The sequence below is a fragment of the Bos indicus genome, chromosome 10 (genome assembly GCF_029378745.1).
Source record: "Bos indicus isolate NIAB-ARS_2022 breed Sahiwal x Tharparkar chromosome 10, NIAB-ARS_B.indTharparkar_mat_pri_1.0, whole genome shotgun sequence".
Classification (NCBI taxonomy): domain Eukaryota; kingdom Metazoa; phylum Chordata; class Mammalia; order Artiodactyla; family Bovidae; genus Bos; species Bos indicus.
In genome coordinates this window covers 100,242,371-100,254,486 of record NC_091769.1, presented here as the reverse complement: position 1 = coordinate 100,254,486, position 12,116 = coordinate 100,242,371, and the positions used below count along the sequence as shown (strand labels likewise).

At 45.2% G+C, this 12,116-nt stretch overlaps 1 protein-coding gene across 2 annotated transcripts in view; it reads right to left on the bottom strand.

The window, feature by feature from the left end:
• TTC8 (tetratricopeptide repeat domain 8) overlaps positions 1-10,635 on the bottom strand; it is a 59,251-nt gene extending 48,616 nt beyond the window's left edge. Inside the window, exons 1-2 of one of the 2 annotated variants that reach the window (XM_070798006.1) lie at positions 10,419-10,635; positions 957-986 (exon numbers count right to left, since the gene is read on the bottom strand). In XM_070798006.1, coding sequence (XP_070654107.1) covers positions 957-986; positions 10,419-10,520 — 132 coding nt within the window. In that variant the 5' untranslated portion in view covers positions 10,521-10,635. The remainder of the gene's footprint in view (positions 1-956; positions 987-10,418) is intronic. The other variant, XM_019969369.2, reaches the window with a different exon arrangement.
• Between the last annotated feature and the right edge of the window lie 1,481 nt (positions 10,636-12,116).

Sequence of the window (12,116 nt, the reverse complement as noted above, 5' to 3'; positions counted from 1 at the left end):
TTGTACATATATTATGCAAAAAAATAGTTTTGCACATCTATCAATACAGAAACTATAATGAATAGTCAATGACAAATGTCATTCTTTTAAAGAAGAGAGTACAACATTTTAACCTATTTACCGTCTTTGTTTGATACCACACAGGCCTCCTGCAGAGTATTTTGTATACCACTTTCTTCTAAAAAGGTCTGATGATTACACATTTGAACCCCATGAGATTCAAACTGTTTATTTACCTAAAAGACAGAGTTTTCTCTCGCTTGGCAGGGCAAACACCTGGTAATGTTTAAGTTCTCTGATTTACAGCTCTCTCATCCCCTCTCCTATTCCCAGACTTACTAGAAACACTCTTGGGCTAAAAACTTCACTGGCCAGGAGCCCCCGACCCAGACCTCCTCTTCCTCGGTTCCCTTCCGACCCACCCACCGTCCCACCCAGTCAGCAGCTCTTTCTAGCTGCCTCTCCACTTCTAACAAAGCTGATTCAGGAGATGCGGCTGTCTGGCCAAGTCTTCCTTTCCTCCTCATGGTGGCAGGCACCTCTCTCTAAAAGACAAGATCTTTCCAAGCAGAGTCAGCCTCGTCCTTACTCAGGACCGACAATCCCATCCATCAGTCTTTCCGGACACTCCTGGCTCTGCGGATGTTCTGGCTCCCTTTCTAAGCCCCTGGCTCCCCTTGCCTCCTCTTGTGCATCTCATCCTCTGGGTCAGTACTGGTCATTTCTATTTAAGCTCCAAGTCTTCACGAGTAGAGTGCCCTAGTTTTACACCTATAGACACAAAAGTATTGGAAATACAAGTTTATATTTATGTACAAAGGTACAGAATGCCTGGTAGATTTAGCTAATTTTATAACAGCACAATAGATAGGCAGCAAACTTACTAATCTATAGCAACAACTAAGTAATAGCGATTAAACTATGCTCTGAACTAAATATTGCAGCTAAACCTTTACCTGAGATACTGGCAATGCAGGATCTGGTTCCTGGAAAGCATTAAGAAGGTAGTAAACATCTTTAGGATAATACAGTTTCTAAAATAAAAAGTCTTAATGATTAACCAAGTATTTGTAGGTAGACTAAAAATCATTCAATATGGCATTAAAACATGTATAATATCATATAAGAAACAAATCGCCAGTCCAGGTTTGATGCAGGATACAGGAAGCTTGGGGCTGGTGCACTGGGATGACCCAGAGGGATGGTATGGGGAGGGAGGTGGGAGGGGGGTTCATGATGGGGAACACGTGCACACCCGTGGCAGATGCATGTTGATGTATGGCAAAACCAATACAATATTGTAAAGTAAAAAAATAAATAAATTAAAAATTAAAATTAAAAAAAGTTAAAAAAAATGTAAAAACAAAAAAAATCATTCAATAAAAACCCAAACATTAACTCTAATCCTTCCCCAAAAGTGCACTCAAGAGTTCCGTATAACTAATATCCAGGGAGGAGTGCTAAATTTTCTATTATCAGAAAATTCTAATTAACCTCACTTAGAGCACAGAGAAGATATCTATGTATTTAATGAAGTCTCAGTATCTTAGGAATTAAAAATAATTTTACAACTATACCAAGTAAATATTTTTTTATATTCAAAAATAGTTGATGGTGGTTAAAACATTCAGATTTTAATCACTTGGGGAGGAGGAAAATCCACATACTATAAACCCTTCTGCTCTGCATAAACATAATAGGATTAGTGGCTGAAGATAAGAAATTAATTCTGACTGTAATGTCCTCTGAGAAATGTTTGTAAATAGACTATGTAATATATATTGGTGCCAGGTGCTGAAAAACTCGGGGTTTTTTCTATCCCAAATTAAATAGAAGTCCACTGGTTTAAAAAAAAAAAAACAGATTCATAACAAATTTATTTATAAAAGATCTACACTCACATGTTTATAGTCAGCAACCTCTGAACACTCAATCTGCAGCATGTTTTACCAGGAAAGTTACTAAGAAACAGAAAAAGGAAAGAAAGGAAAAAAAAGAACCTTGCTTTCGACAGCTCTAAAATCCAAAAAGAATACCCTAAAATATTTAAGAATATGTGTGGAAGCAATGTGTAAACCATCTGGTCACCAGGCAAGGATAAGCAATTTCCTTAGGATGACACGCAACAGCAACATGAGAGGAAAAGGCTAAACTAGGCCAGAAAGGGAGAGTCCAGTGAGGCCCTGGTGGTTCAGACGGTAAAGAATCTACCTGCGATGCAGGAGACCTCGGTTCGACCCTTGGGTCAGGAAGATCCCCTGGAGAAGGAAATGACAACCCACTCCAGTATTCTTGCCTGGAGAATTCCATGGACAGAGGAGCCTGGTGGGCTACAGTCCATGGGGTCGCAGAGTCGGGCACGACTGAGCGACTAACACTGGCAATTAGCTGAACCAAACACAAAACAGCAACTTATAAGACACAGCAACTGCAGCTTTTCAATGCCAGTGCCTTTCATACTCTTTCATACTCTAACACTTTGGCCACCTGATGTGAAGAACTGACTCACTGGAAAAGACCCCGATGCTGGGGAAGACTGAAGGCGGGAGGAGACGGGGACGACAGAGGATGAGATGGTTGGATGGCATCACCGACTCGATGGGCATGGGTTTGAGCAGACACCGGGAGACAGTGAAGGACAGGGAAGCCTGACGTGCTGCAGTCCACGGGGTCGCAAAGAGTCGGACACGACTGAGCGACTGAACTGAATGCCAGTGTGCATAAGAAAGAACTGGAAAAAGAACAGATTTCCTAGATCTCACAGTCCGTATTTAGAGAAAGATACCAATACAAGCAATGAGATGACAGAAGAAATAACCCCTCTATTCTTCCTTTTATTTATTGGTGTACATGGCTAAATGACCCATTCCCTCATGAGTCCCACCACCATCTCAGGGAGGCGGGTAAGTGTTACTATCCATTTTACAGATAAGGAAACAAATTCAGAGATGTCATGTAATTTGCTCAAGGTCTCACAAAGAAGCCAGAGCTCATAATTGCCAGTCCACCTTAGAGATAAAAAATGAGCTGGATATAACCAGGCAGGATTGAAAGGTAAAGTGAAGGAGAGGTACAAGATAAGTTCCGTATAGAAAGGGGTAAAAATGTTCGCTAGAGGTGATTGCAGACAACGTCTGACAAGGAAAAGAAAAGTTAAAGGAAAAAGGACCATGGAGAGGAAGTAAATGCGGGATGCCTGCTATTCAGCCAAGGGCACGAAGATTCCTCCAGCAGCCCAAACTGGCGCCAGCAGCCCAGCCTGAGCGCTCTGCTCACTGATGAAGGCCTCCGGGGCCTCTCTGTCTCTGGGGATCACAAGGACGATTTCCTGTGCGAGTAAAGGACATTAGGGAAACGACGCGAAAGGAGAAGAAAATCAGAGGCCTGGAGGCTGGAAAGGCGCAGAGCTGGTCCAGGTGACGTGGCTGAAGATGGAGACGAGGCTGAACCACAAGGGAGGCAGAGAAAACATTGATTCCACATTCTCCTGGCTTCCCTGGACAGGCGCTGAAAACTTCCTATGGGGGAAGGCACACAATTAAATAGACTACAGTACAATGTGGTAAATGCTATACTCAACCCTGAACCAACTGTTGATGCCTTAGAAGGATGAGAGAAAAGCACGACAAGAGAGACAAGGAGATCAGAGAAGAGAGAGATGATTCTGGAAGTTTACTGAGTGCCAATGATCTATGAGCTATATTCATCATTTTATCACCATTTCACTGAGCACTTTCCTCACAGATGGTTTCCAGATTACCAACAATCCTTTAAGACAAATACAAATGGCAGAATCCTGCCTGCAAATATTTCTAGCTGCTGCTAAGTCGCTTCAGTCGTGTCCGACTCCGTGCAACCCCATAGACGGCAGCCCACTAGGCTCCTCCATCCCTAGGATTCTCCAGGCAAGAACACTGGAGTGGGTTGCCAATGCCTTCTCCAATGCATGCACGCATGCTAAGTTGCTTCAGTTGCATCCGACTCTGTGCGACCCTGTGGACAGCAGCCCACCAGGCTCCTCTGTCCATGGAAGTCTCTAGGCAAGAATACTGGAGTGGACTGCCATTTCCTTCTCCCTATCTCTAGCTGTATAGAGAGAATAAGAGCTCACTTACACGTGTTGATGAACTTAGCCCACACAACAGTCCTTTGAGACAGGCATATTAACATGGCCATTTGATGGATGAGAAAACTCAGAGGTCAAAGTGTACAGGGAATATTTGAGCCTGTGTTGTTGTGTTAGTCACTCAGTCGTGTCCGACTCTTTGCGACCCCAGACTGTAGCCCGCCAGGCTTCTCTGTCCATGGAATTCTCCAGGCAAGAATACTGGAGTGGATTGCCATTCCCTTCTCCAATGAGCCTAGACACTGTCAGTCAAGAGCATGCACTTAGCTTTGTATTGAGATCATAGCAAGGCTGGAAAGCAGACTACTGTAGGGTGTGGAAGACAAAGGCTAGTCTGCAGACCCATCAGGAATGGCAGGACAATGCAGGAAAAGAGTCAGGATATTTTAATTTAGAGATAGGGCAAAACTCTTTGTAAATCACTGAGACCTTGATCTTTGGGTCTCTGTCAATTATAGTTTTATGGTTTAAATTAACCCACTCACATAAGGAACCACAAGTTAGGTTCACTTGGTCTAGCGGATTATTCCCAGGGGTGTCAGCACAGCTGAGTAGAAAGCAGCAGCACCAGCGTCAGAAGACCTCAGCTTGACCCCCAGGGAGCCACTCAGCTACAGGACCTTGAACAAGTCGGGCGACTTCCATGACTCAGACCCCTCTCAAGAGCCCTAGCGCCTACTTTATAGGAGAGCTTGAAAAATAAAACCTGGCATCTTAAAGACCATTTCATAGTTTTCAGAGTTCTTTTACATATACTATCTTAGTTCATGAGGTATAAGGTGGTAGCACTTTCAACAAGTATCAACCACACAGAATTTCCTTATAAAAACATGTATCTAATGAGCAGGAAAGCAGCCAGCTCTCTATTACTTCCTTCTTCAGAACTCAGAACTGACTCCCAATTTATGGCGCATCAAATCAAAGCTTCCCTTTGAATCTCCTTCGAAGTGAGTGAGTAAGAAGACGGAGAATGGAGGGGCTCTGCCTAGAACCTGGGCAAACTCATGAGCATAAACCTCAACTCACAGCAGCGGCTTCCTTCCTCCCGAGGGTACAGCTTTCCCTAGGTTGTTGCTATTACTTTAGGGAATTAAAATCTCCAGCTAGTTCTGAATGTGACTTCCTAATTGCCATCAATACCTACTCTGGCTAATGAGTCTAACCAGCTCTACTCATAAACCACGGGGTCATCATTCAGAATTTAGCAATAACAGGAAGGGAAAGAATGTAAGAGAGAAATGAACGGATTTCAGAAGGTTTAGCGAGATTTAGTGACCAGGGAGCCAAGTGCGAGTGTAATCTGTAAAACTCAGCAAAGTGAACTGCTCTGCAGTGTCTCGAATCAAAAGATTGTCTGGCTGTAAGTCTCCATGGCCCCAGTGAGGAAGTAAATTAGGTAATCACACAGAAAGATGTTTATTTGGCTTGGAGCACCAGATCCTTGTCTCAACCAACTACTCACATACATCTCACTGGGGACCCCTCCTTCCCTCCCGTTCATCTAAGCCAGCGGCTTTCGGCCTTTTCTCCACATTCGGACCATTTACAGTCATAACTCTCCGCTGCAACATCTCTCATTATAAGCAGAGATTGGTGGTGGGGAAGGAAAATGTGACTTACCCCCATTCTGATCACAGCTCACCCGCCCACTCCCAGAATCACTGATTCTAATACTTTAAAACTTTATTGGAAATCTACCCCATTAAGAAAAGTATATTATCTTTAAAAAAAAAAAAACCACTACCTGAAAAACCTGTATGTTTCATAACTGCTGAATTATACTGGAGCTAAAATCGGGGCTGCCTTTTTAAAAGCCATGAATCTGACATATGGAACACAAAGAACAGTAATCAGATTAAGCAACTAATCAGGATGACCGACATGAGCTGTAAATGCAAGCATTCCCTCTAGGTCATGTTGCTGCATGGAAGGCCATTTTGCATTTCTCTTTTTTATATCTTACGACTTTTAACCACTTTCCCAGTTATGATTTAGAAAAAAACTCTGAAAAAAGACAACACTTCCCTATGAACTGATTGTTCTTACTGTCTTTTGTCAAATGGGAAAAGTCTGATGAATTCATCGGTTGTCCTTTTTTATTCTTAACTGGTCAGCACCTTAGTCCTTCGTGCTTACGGACCCTATCCTCTATCCCTCACCACTCTGCATCTGGAAAAGCAGTTCAGAATCCATCTTTTTCAGGAGCCCTTCCACACTGCCAAACATCACTTTATCATCTTCAACCTACCCTTCAGGCCTTCTGTATCCAAATACAAACGTTTTACTCTAAGGAAACAAGCTAGTCCATAGCATATCATACCTCTCCAGCCAACCTGACTACTCTGACGTTAGCAAGAATCAAAACTAAATACATACATGCTAATAGAAAGTATGTGTGCATGCTCAGCCGCTCAGTTGTGTCCAACTCGCTGTGACCCCATGAGCTGTAGCCCACTAGGCTCCTCTGTCCATGGGATTTCCCAGGCAAGAATAGTGGAATGGGTGGCCATTTCCTCCTCCAGGGGATCTTCCTGAACCAGGGATGGAACCCATGCCTCCTGCATTGGCAGGTGGAATCTTTACCACTGAGTACCTGGAAAGCCCTAACAAAAAGTACAAAGTACTCATTATTTCTGAGATGACACCAAAATGTTATCTCTTAAAGGACAACTAAATGTAGAAGAAATAGTCTTAGAGGTGGGCTTCATCTCCAAAGATTAATAATGTATCACGACTGAAATGTTATCTTCATGAAGCTCCCTGGACCAGCTTATAAAAAGATTAACAAAGAGAAAATCACTTTAGAGAGGTTTTCCTCATCCGGGAGAAAAATAAGCAAAGCTAAAAAGTGAAAATTAACATAAAAAACAAAAGCTATTTTTGTTCTGGGAGGAAAAAAATAAAAGCAAGAGCAAAAATGAATCCATTTGGCACTCAGGAGAAATATTTTAATTTCCTTTCTCTTCCATGTGTCCAAGCACTGCTTCAGAGTCACTCGTTTGTACTAAAATCAGTTGGGTGGCATAGAAATGGTACTTCAAGGAGCTGCACAGGAAAAATAGTCTAAAATATAGATGCCTCAAAAAACAAAAACAAAGCCCATGAGGCTAAAGCGACAGGCGAAGATAAACCCACTAACTTCGGGCTGAGGACCATCTGCTTCTGCTCTGATCATGTATTTCTATTAGCCCTTCACTGACTGCCAGTCTCTGAACTTCCTCCAGTGGAACAACGAGAGAGTCGTAAGAAATACCAGTGATAATTACTACCAGAAATACTCTCCTGTAAGGACCCAGGAAGAAACTGCTCAACTGGTTTAAAAAAAAAAAAATTCATCCTTGAAACAAGAAATGAAGTAAGAATGCCCCATAATGCAATCACACTTATTTGAAAAGGTGAATGCATTTAAGAAACTCCAGTGGGACTTCCCTGGTGGTCCAAGCTAAGGCTCCAAGCTCCTGATGTAGGGGGCCTGGGTTTGATCCCTGGTCAGGGAACTAGATCCCACGTGCCGCAAACTGAGACTCGGTGCAGCCAAATAATTAAATAAGTAAAAATAAGTATTAAGAGAAAAAAAAAGGGGGGCCTATGGTGCTGAGAATTAAGATGGGGGCAGAGAGAGAGAGGCAGAGGCCATCAGGCAACTAGGGTGATCTTGGTAAACACAGCGGAAGCTGGCACACACCAAACGCATGCACCAAATGCACGTATGAGTACGACTGCTGCGCTCGTTCAGCAAATATCAAGTAATGAGGGCACCCGTGTGCCAGACTCCTTGCCATTCCACACGCAGACCTGCCATCCTGGACTCATGCTAAGAGGAAGGAAGAATTCTGGGGGCTTTTAATCATAGGAAAACCTCCTTAAGCTTCCTAAGGCTCTTCATTAATTCCATCAGCACTCTAACATAAATATTTAAATTCTTTTTAATGAATTAAGAAAAAAAAGCACGTTTTCTTTAAGCGTGGGGAAAATCATACTGGAAGATATTTCCAAAACGAAATAACAATTGGATACAACATGCACAAATCGGTGCTAAGGAAAGCGCAGAGGGAGATAGCACAGCACTGAAAGGCTGGCCCAAGGCCTTGTGCTTCACTGGGCTCAACCTGCAAAATGGTGCAAAAAGCGCCAACTTCCTAAACTAGCTGAGGATTAAATGAGATAACAGAAAACCCTCTGAATCAAGCCTGACAGAGGCTCAATGAATACTCAATAAACTTTAGCGATTTGTTACCTACTTTGCAAGGCTATTCTCAGCAAAGAAATAAACATGATTTATAGAATTTATCCCTGGCAAGTAGTAAGCACTCTACAAAAGGTCACTGAACACTGTAAAGACCCAACCACAGTGCCCAGCACAAACGAAACCTGAATTGCAATACTGAACCTCACTGTGACTATGTCATTAAGACGAGAGACACAGAAAGCAAACTATGGTTACCAAAGGGGAAGTGGGCTGGGAGTTGGATAAGTTAGGATTTAAGCAGTAGCATATACCCACTGCTATACATAAATAACCAACAAAGACCTTCTATATAGCACAGGGAACTATATTCAATATCTTGTAACAAACTATACAATAGGAAAGAAGCTGAAAAATATATACATATGAATCACTTCACTCTAACATCTGAAACTAACACAAAAATGGTTTTTATAAGATTACAATGTCTTAACTATTAATAGAAAACACCGCTGCTTTGCCTATAACACATTTCCCAATGCGACATCTCTCTAGGGTGATCTGACCCTTGCCCACAGCCACAAAAGGAATCGGTGGTCAATTAAATTTCATAAATATTGTATTCATCAGAATCAGGCAAAGTTAAGTCTCTTTCTGCAGAAATTCTCAGAGCCTTTAGAATGAATCTCTAAGTAGGGAATACACGTTTCCCAAATGCATTTAATGAGGAAATTTTCTTCCTCCGGGGACTGTTGTTCTGTGGAATGGAAACTACCCTGACTCAACGGAAAAACAATGTCTGGTACACCACTGGTGTGTAACAAACTCTGGTTGTACAAACTGTAAAGGGGTCCATATTTTGTCATGGTTCCCAAACAAACCTGAGGGTGGAATCTTTTTTTTTTAGCAGCATTTGTGGGACGACTGTGCTAAGAAACACACTTGGAAAAATGCTTGCCTATGGAAATGAGAGTCTTATTAACCAATAGGAACTAACCCAAACAGAACCTAGTTTAGCATTCTCACTAAGGTAGACTGTTCTGAGGGAGATGTGCTAAGCTTGCTGGGAGCTAAGGCAGAGCGGAGCAACAACTGTCACAGCTCCGTGAATGTAACTCTCATCAATTTTCCTTTTCTCTCTAACACCCGCAAGCCAACAGCACTAGAGGAAAAGCTGGGGAACTCGAACTCCACGAGTACATTTTGCATTTACTAGAGGCACTTTTCTCCTTTTTAGGTCTCCTCCAGAACTACCTGACCACCGCAGTGGTGCCCCTCTCACGAGCAGCATATTACTGTTTTCACTCACTTATTTAACACTGTACTTTATTTAAGAGAGCATTAGTAAGCTACAATCAATGCCATCATTGCCTTCTTTTAGGGGGATTATTTTTCTCACCCTTCCCTCCCAATAATAAATGTATCTTTTCCCTTCCTAGGTTCTCATTCCTCTAACTTGAATTGTTTGCCTCAAGCTGCACTCAAGGCTCAGAATCCAAAGCTCCCCACTTTTGGACAACCGTCTTAAGATGAACTGGAAGGGTTATACGTTTGATCCAAAAGAAAAAAAGGCAGCTATTTCAATGGGGGGAGGGGCGGGGAGCGGGGAGTTACAGATTTTTAAGTTTATACATAACTCTTTTGGAAATTAAGAGGTAACAGGCAGCGAGCTTAAAAGCCCACCCCTGCGCAAGAATATACCCATCACCGACTCGATGGCCGGGAGTTGATGTTCAGGGAGGCCTGGCGTGCTGCAGTCCATGGGGTCGCAAAGAGTCGGACACGACTGAGCGACTGGACTGAACTGATACGCAAGAATACAGGACCTAACAGAGTTCATCATCTTTTCAGCGACATCTGAGGCTGGTCTCCTAGCTGCTGTCTTTCAGCATCTTTCAACGGCCGAAGTTAGCAGAGGGCGCGGCCACCGCAGTCAGGACCCAGCGGCCGCGGTCCCAGAGGATCTGGGCTCCACGCGTCCGTGCTGACCACAGGGTCACCCTCGCCCTGCGTCCTCCTCCCTGCAGCCCCCTCCCGATGGGGTCCCGGGGAGCCCCGGGAGCCCTCTTGCCAAGACCCGCAGGCCCGGCGGGGTCCGGCCGGTACCTGGTCACAAGGGGACTTCTCCAGCATCTGCGTGCACAGATCAGCGCAGAGCTGGAACCTCCTGCGCCTGAAGTAGCTCCAGGCCAGGAGCAGCGGCTCCATGTCCGAGGCCGGCGCGCCCGCGGGCGGGGGCGCGGGGCCGGGGCCGGGGCCTGGGCCAGGGGCCAGGGCGGGTGCGGGGCGCGGGGCCGGTGGGCGGGGGGCTGGTGGGGGACGGGCCTGCGAGCGGGGTGCTCGGGCCGGCGGGAGACGCGGGGGGCGCGGGGGCCGGGACCGGGGCGGCCGGGGAGGCGCAGGGCTCGGGCCGGCAGGCGCGGGGGGCTCGGGCCCGGACCCGGGCGGGCGGAGGGCGCGGGCGGCGGCGTCGGGTCCCGCCCAGCAACGCTCGGCGGCGGGGACCTCGCCCGAGCGGCGCCCCGCCTCGCGCCCGAGGACGGGGTCAGAGGAACGCGCCGCGGGCGGAACTCGGCCCTGGGGCTTGCCAAGTCTTGGCTCCAGAAACCGTGCACCTTTGAAAAGACGACCTACTTCGTTAGTTTCGAGGCCGGTACCGCGCCCAAACGGGCAGGCATTGACTGAGACACCTCTACTGGGGTCCTCCACCCGCCCCGAGGACCCCCGGTTGCTTAGCAACCTAACGCGCGTCCTCCGCCCGTGCCAGAAACGTCCCGGGAACTGATCGTCCAGCAGTAGCTGTCCTGCTCTTCCACTTCAGTAATTCCTATACCTCTGTCACTTACCCCTCCGACTTCAGAAACACAGGGAACACCTTTCTTCAGCACTATCCCGCCCACCAGAACTCTAAGCCCTAAATCCGCAAACACTCCAGTCTGTTTCTTTAAGTCCTCGCCGAGTCTCTTGTGTCCCAATGAAAAGGTACATTGCTGCTGCTGCTGCTAAGTCGCTTCAGTCGTGTCCGACTCTGTGCGACCCCATAGACGGCAGCCCACCAGGCTCCCCCGTCCCTGGGATTCTCCAGGCAAGAACACTGGAGTGGGTTGCCATTTCCTTCAATGCATGAAAGCGAAAAGTGAAAGTGAAGTCGCGCAGTCGTGTCCGACTCTTCGCGACCCCATGGACTGCAGCCTACAAGGCTCCTCCGTCCGTGGGATTTTCCAGGCAAGAGTACTGGAGTGGGGTGCCGTTGCCTTCTCCGAAAAGGAGAAGAACTGCTTATTCTCAATGTATTCTCAAATCTTTCATTTTACAGATGAGAAACTGAGATGGGCTCAGAGAAATTATTAATGTGCTGTCACATGGAGTTAAGGAGCTGGATTGTTATCTGGATCATTACAAACTGCTAATACCATTTGTTAATTTGAAGATGCCTTGGGGTTCTGGATTTATAAATCAGATATTTTTACTAAACAAAATAATGTATGCAAAAAATAAATTTTTTAAGGAGCTTTTAGAAATGCCATCTCCAAGCACTTGTTTGTCAAATGTTTACTTGTGCACAATGATTTCTTTATACAGTTCTAACTTTCCTCTAGAAATTTACACAGATGACAAATATCTTTAATGATTAGGAAAAGAGGTGTGAGACCAAGCTAAATCCAGGTTAACTTCATTATGTAGGGCCAGGGGATCTTTTTTCCTTGCCTTCTTCCTACCACAATGGGTGAGGCAGGAGAAGAAATGGTAACTCAATATTGAAGAACTTTCTGACCAGATCTAAATCTCCTTTAGAGATCAAAA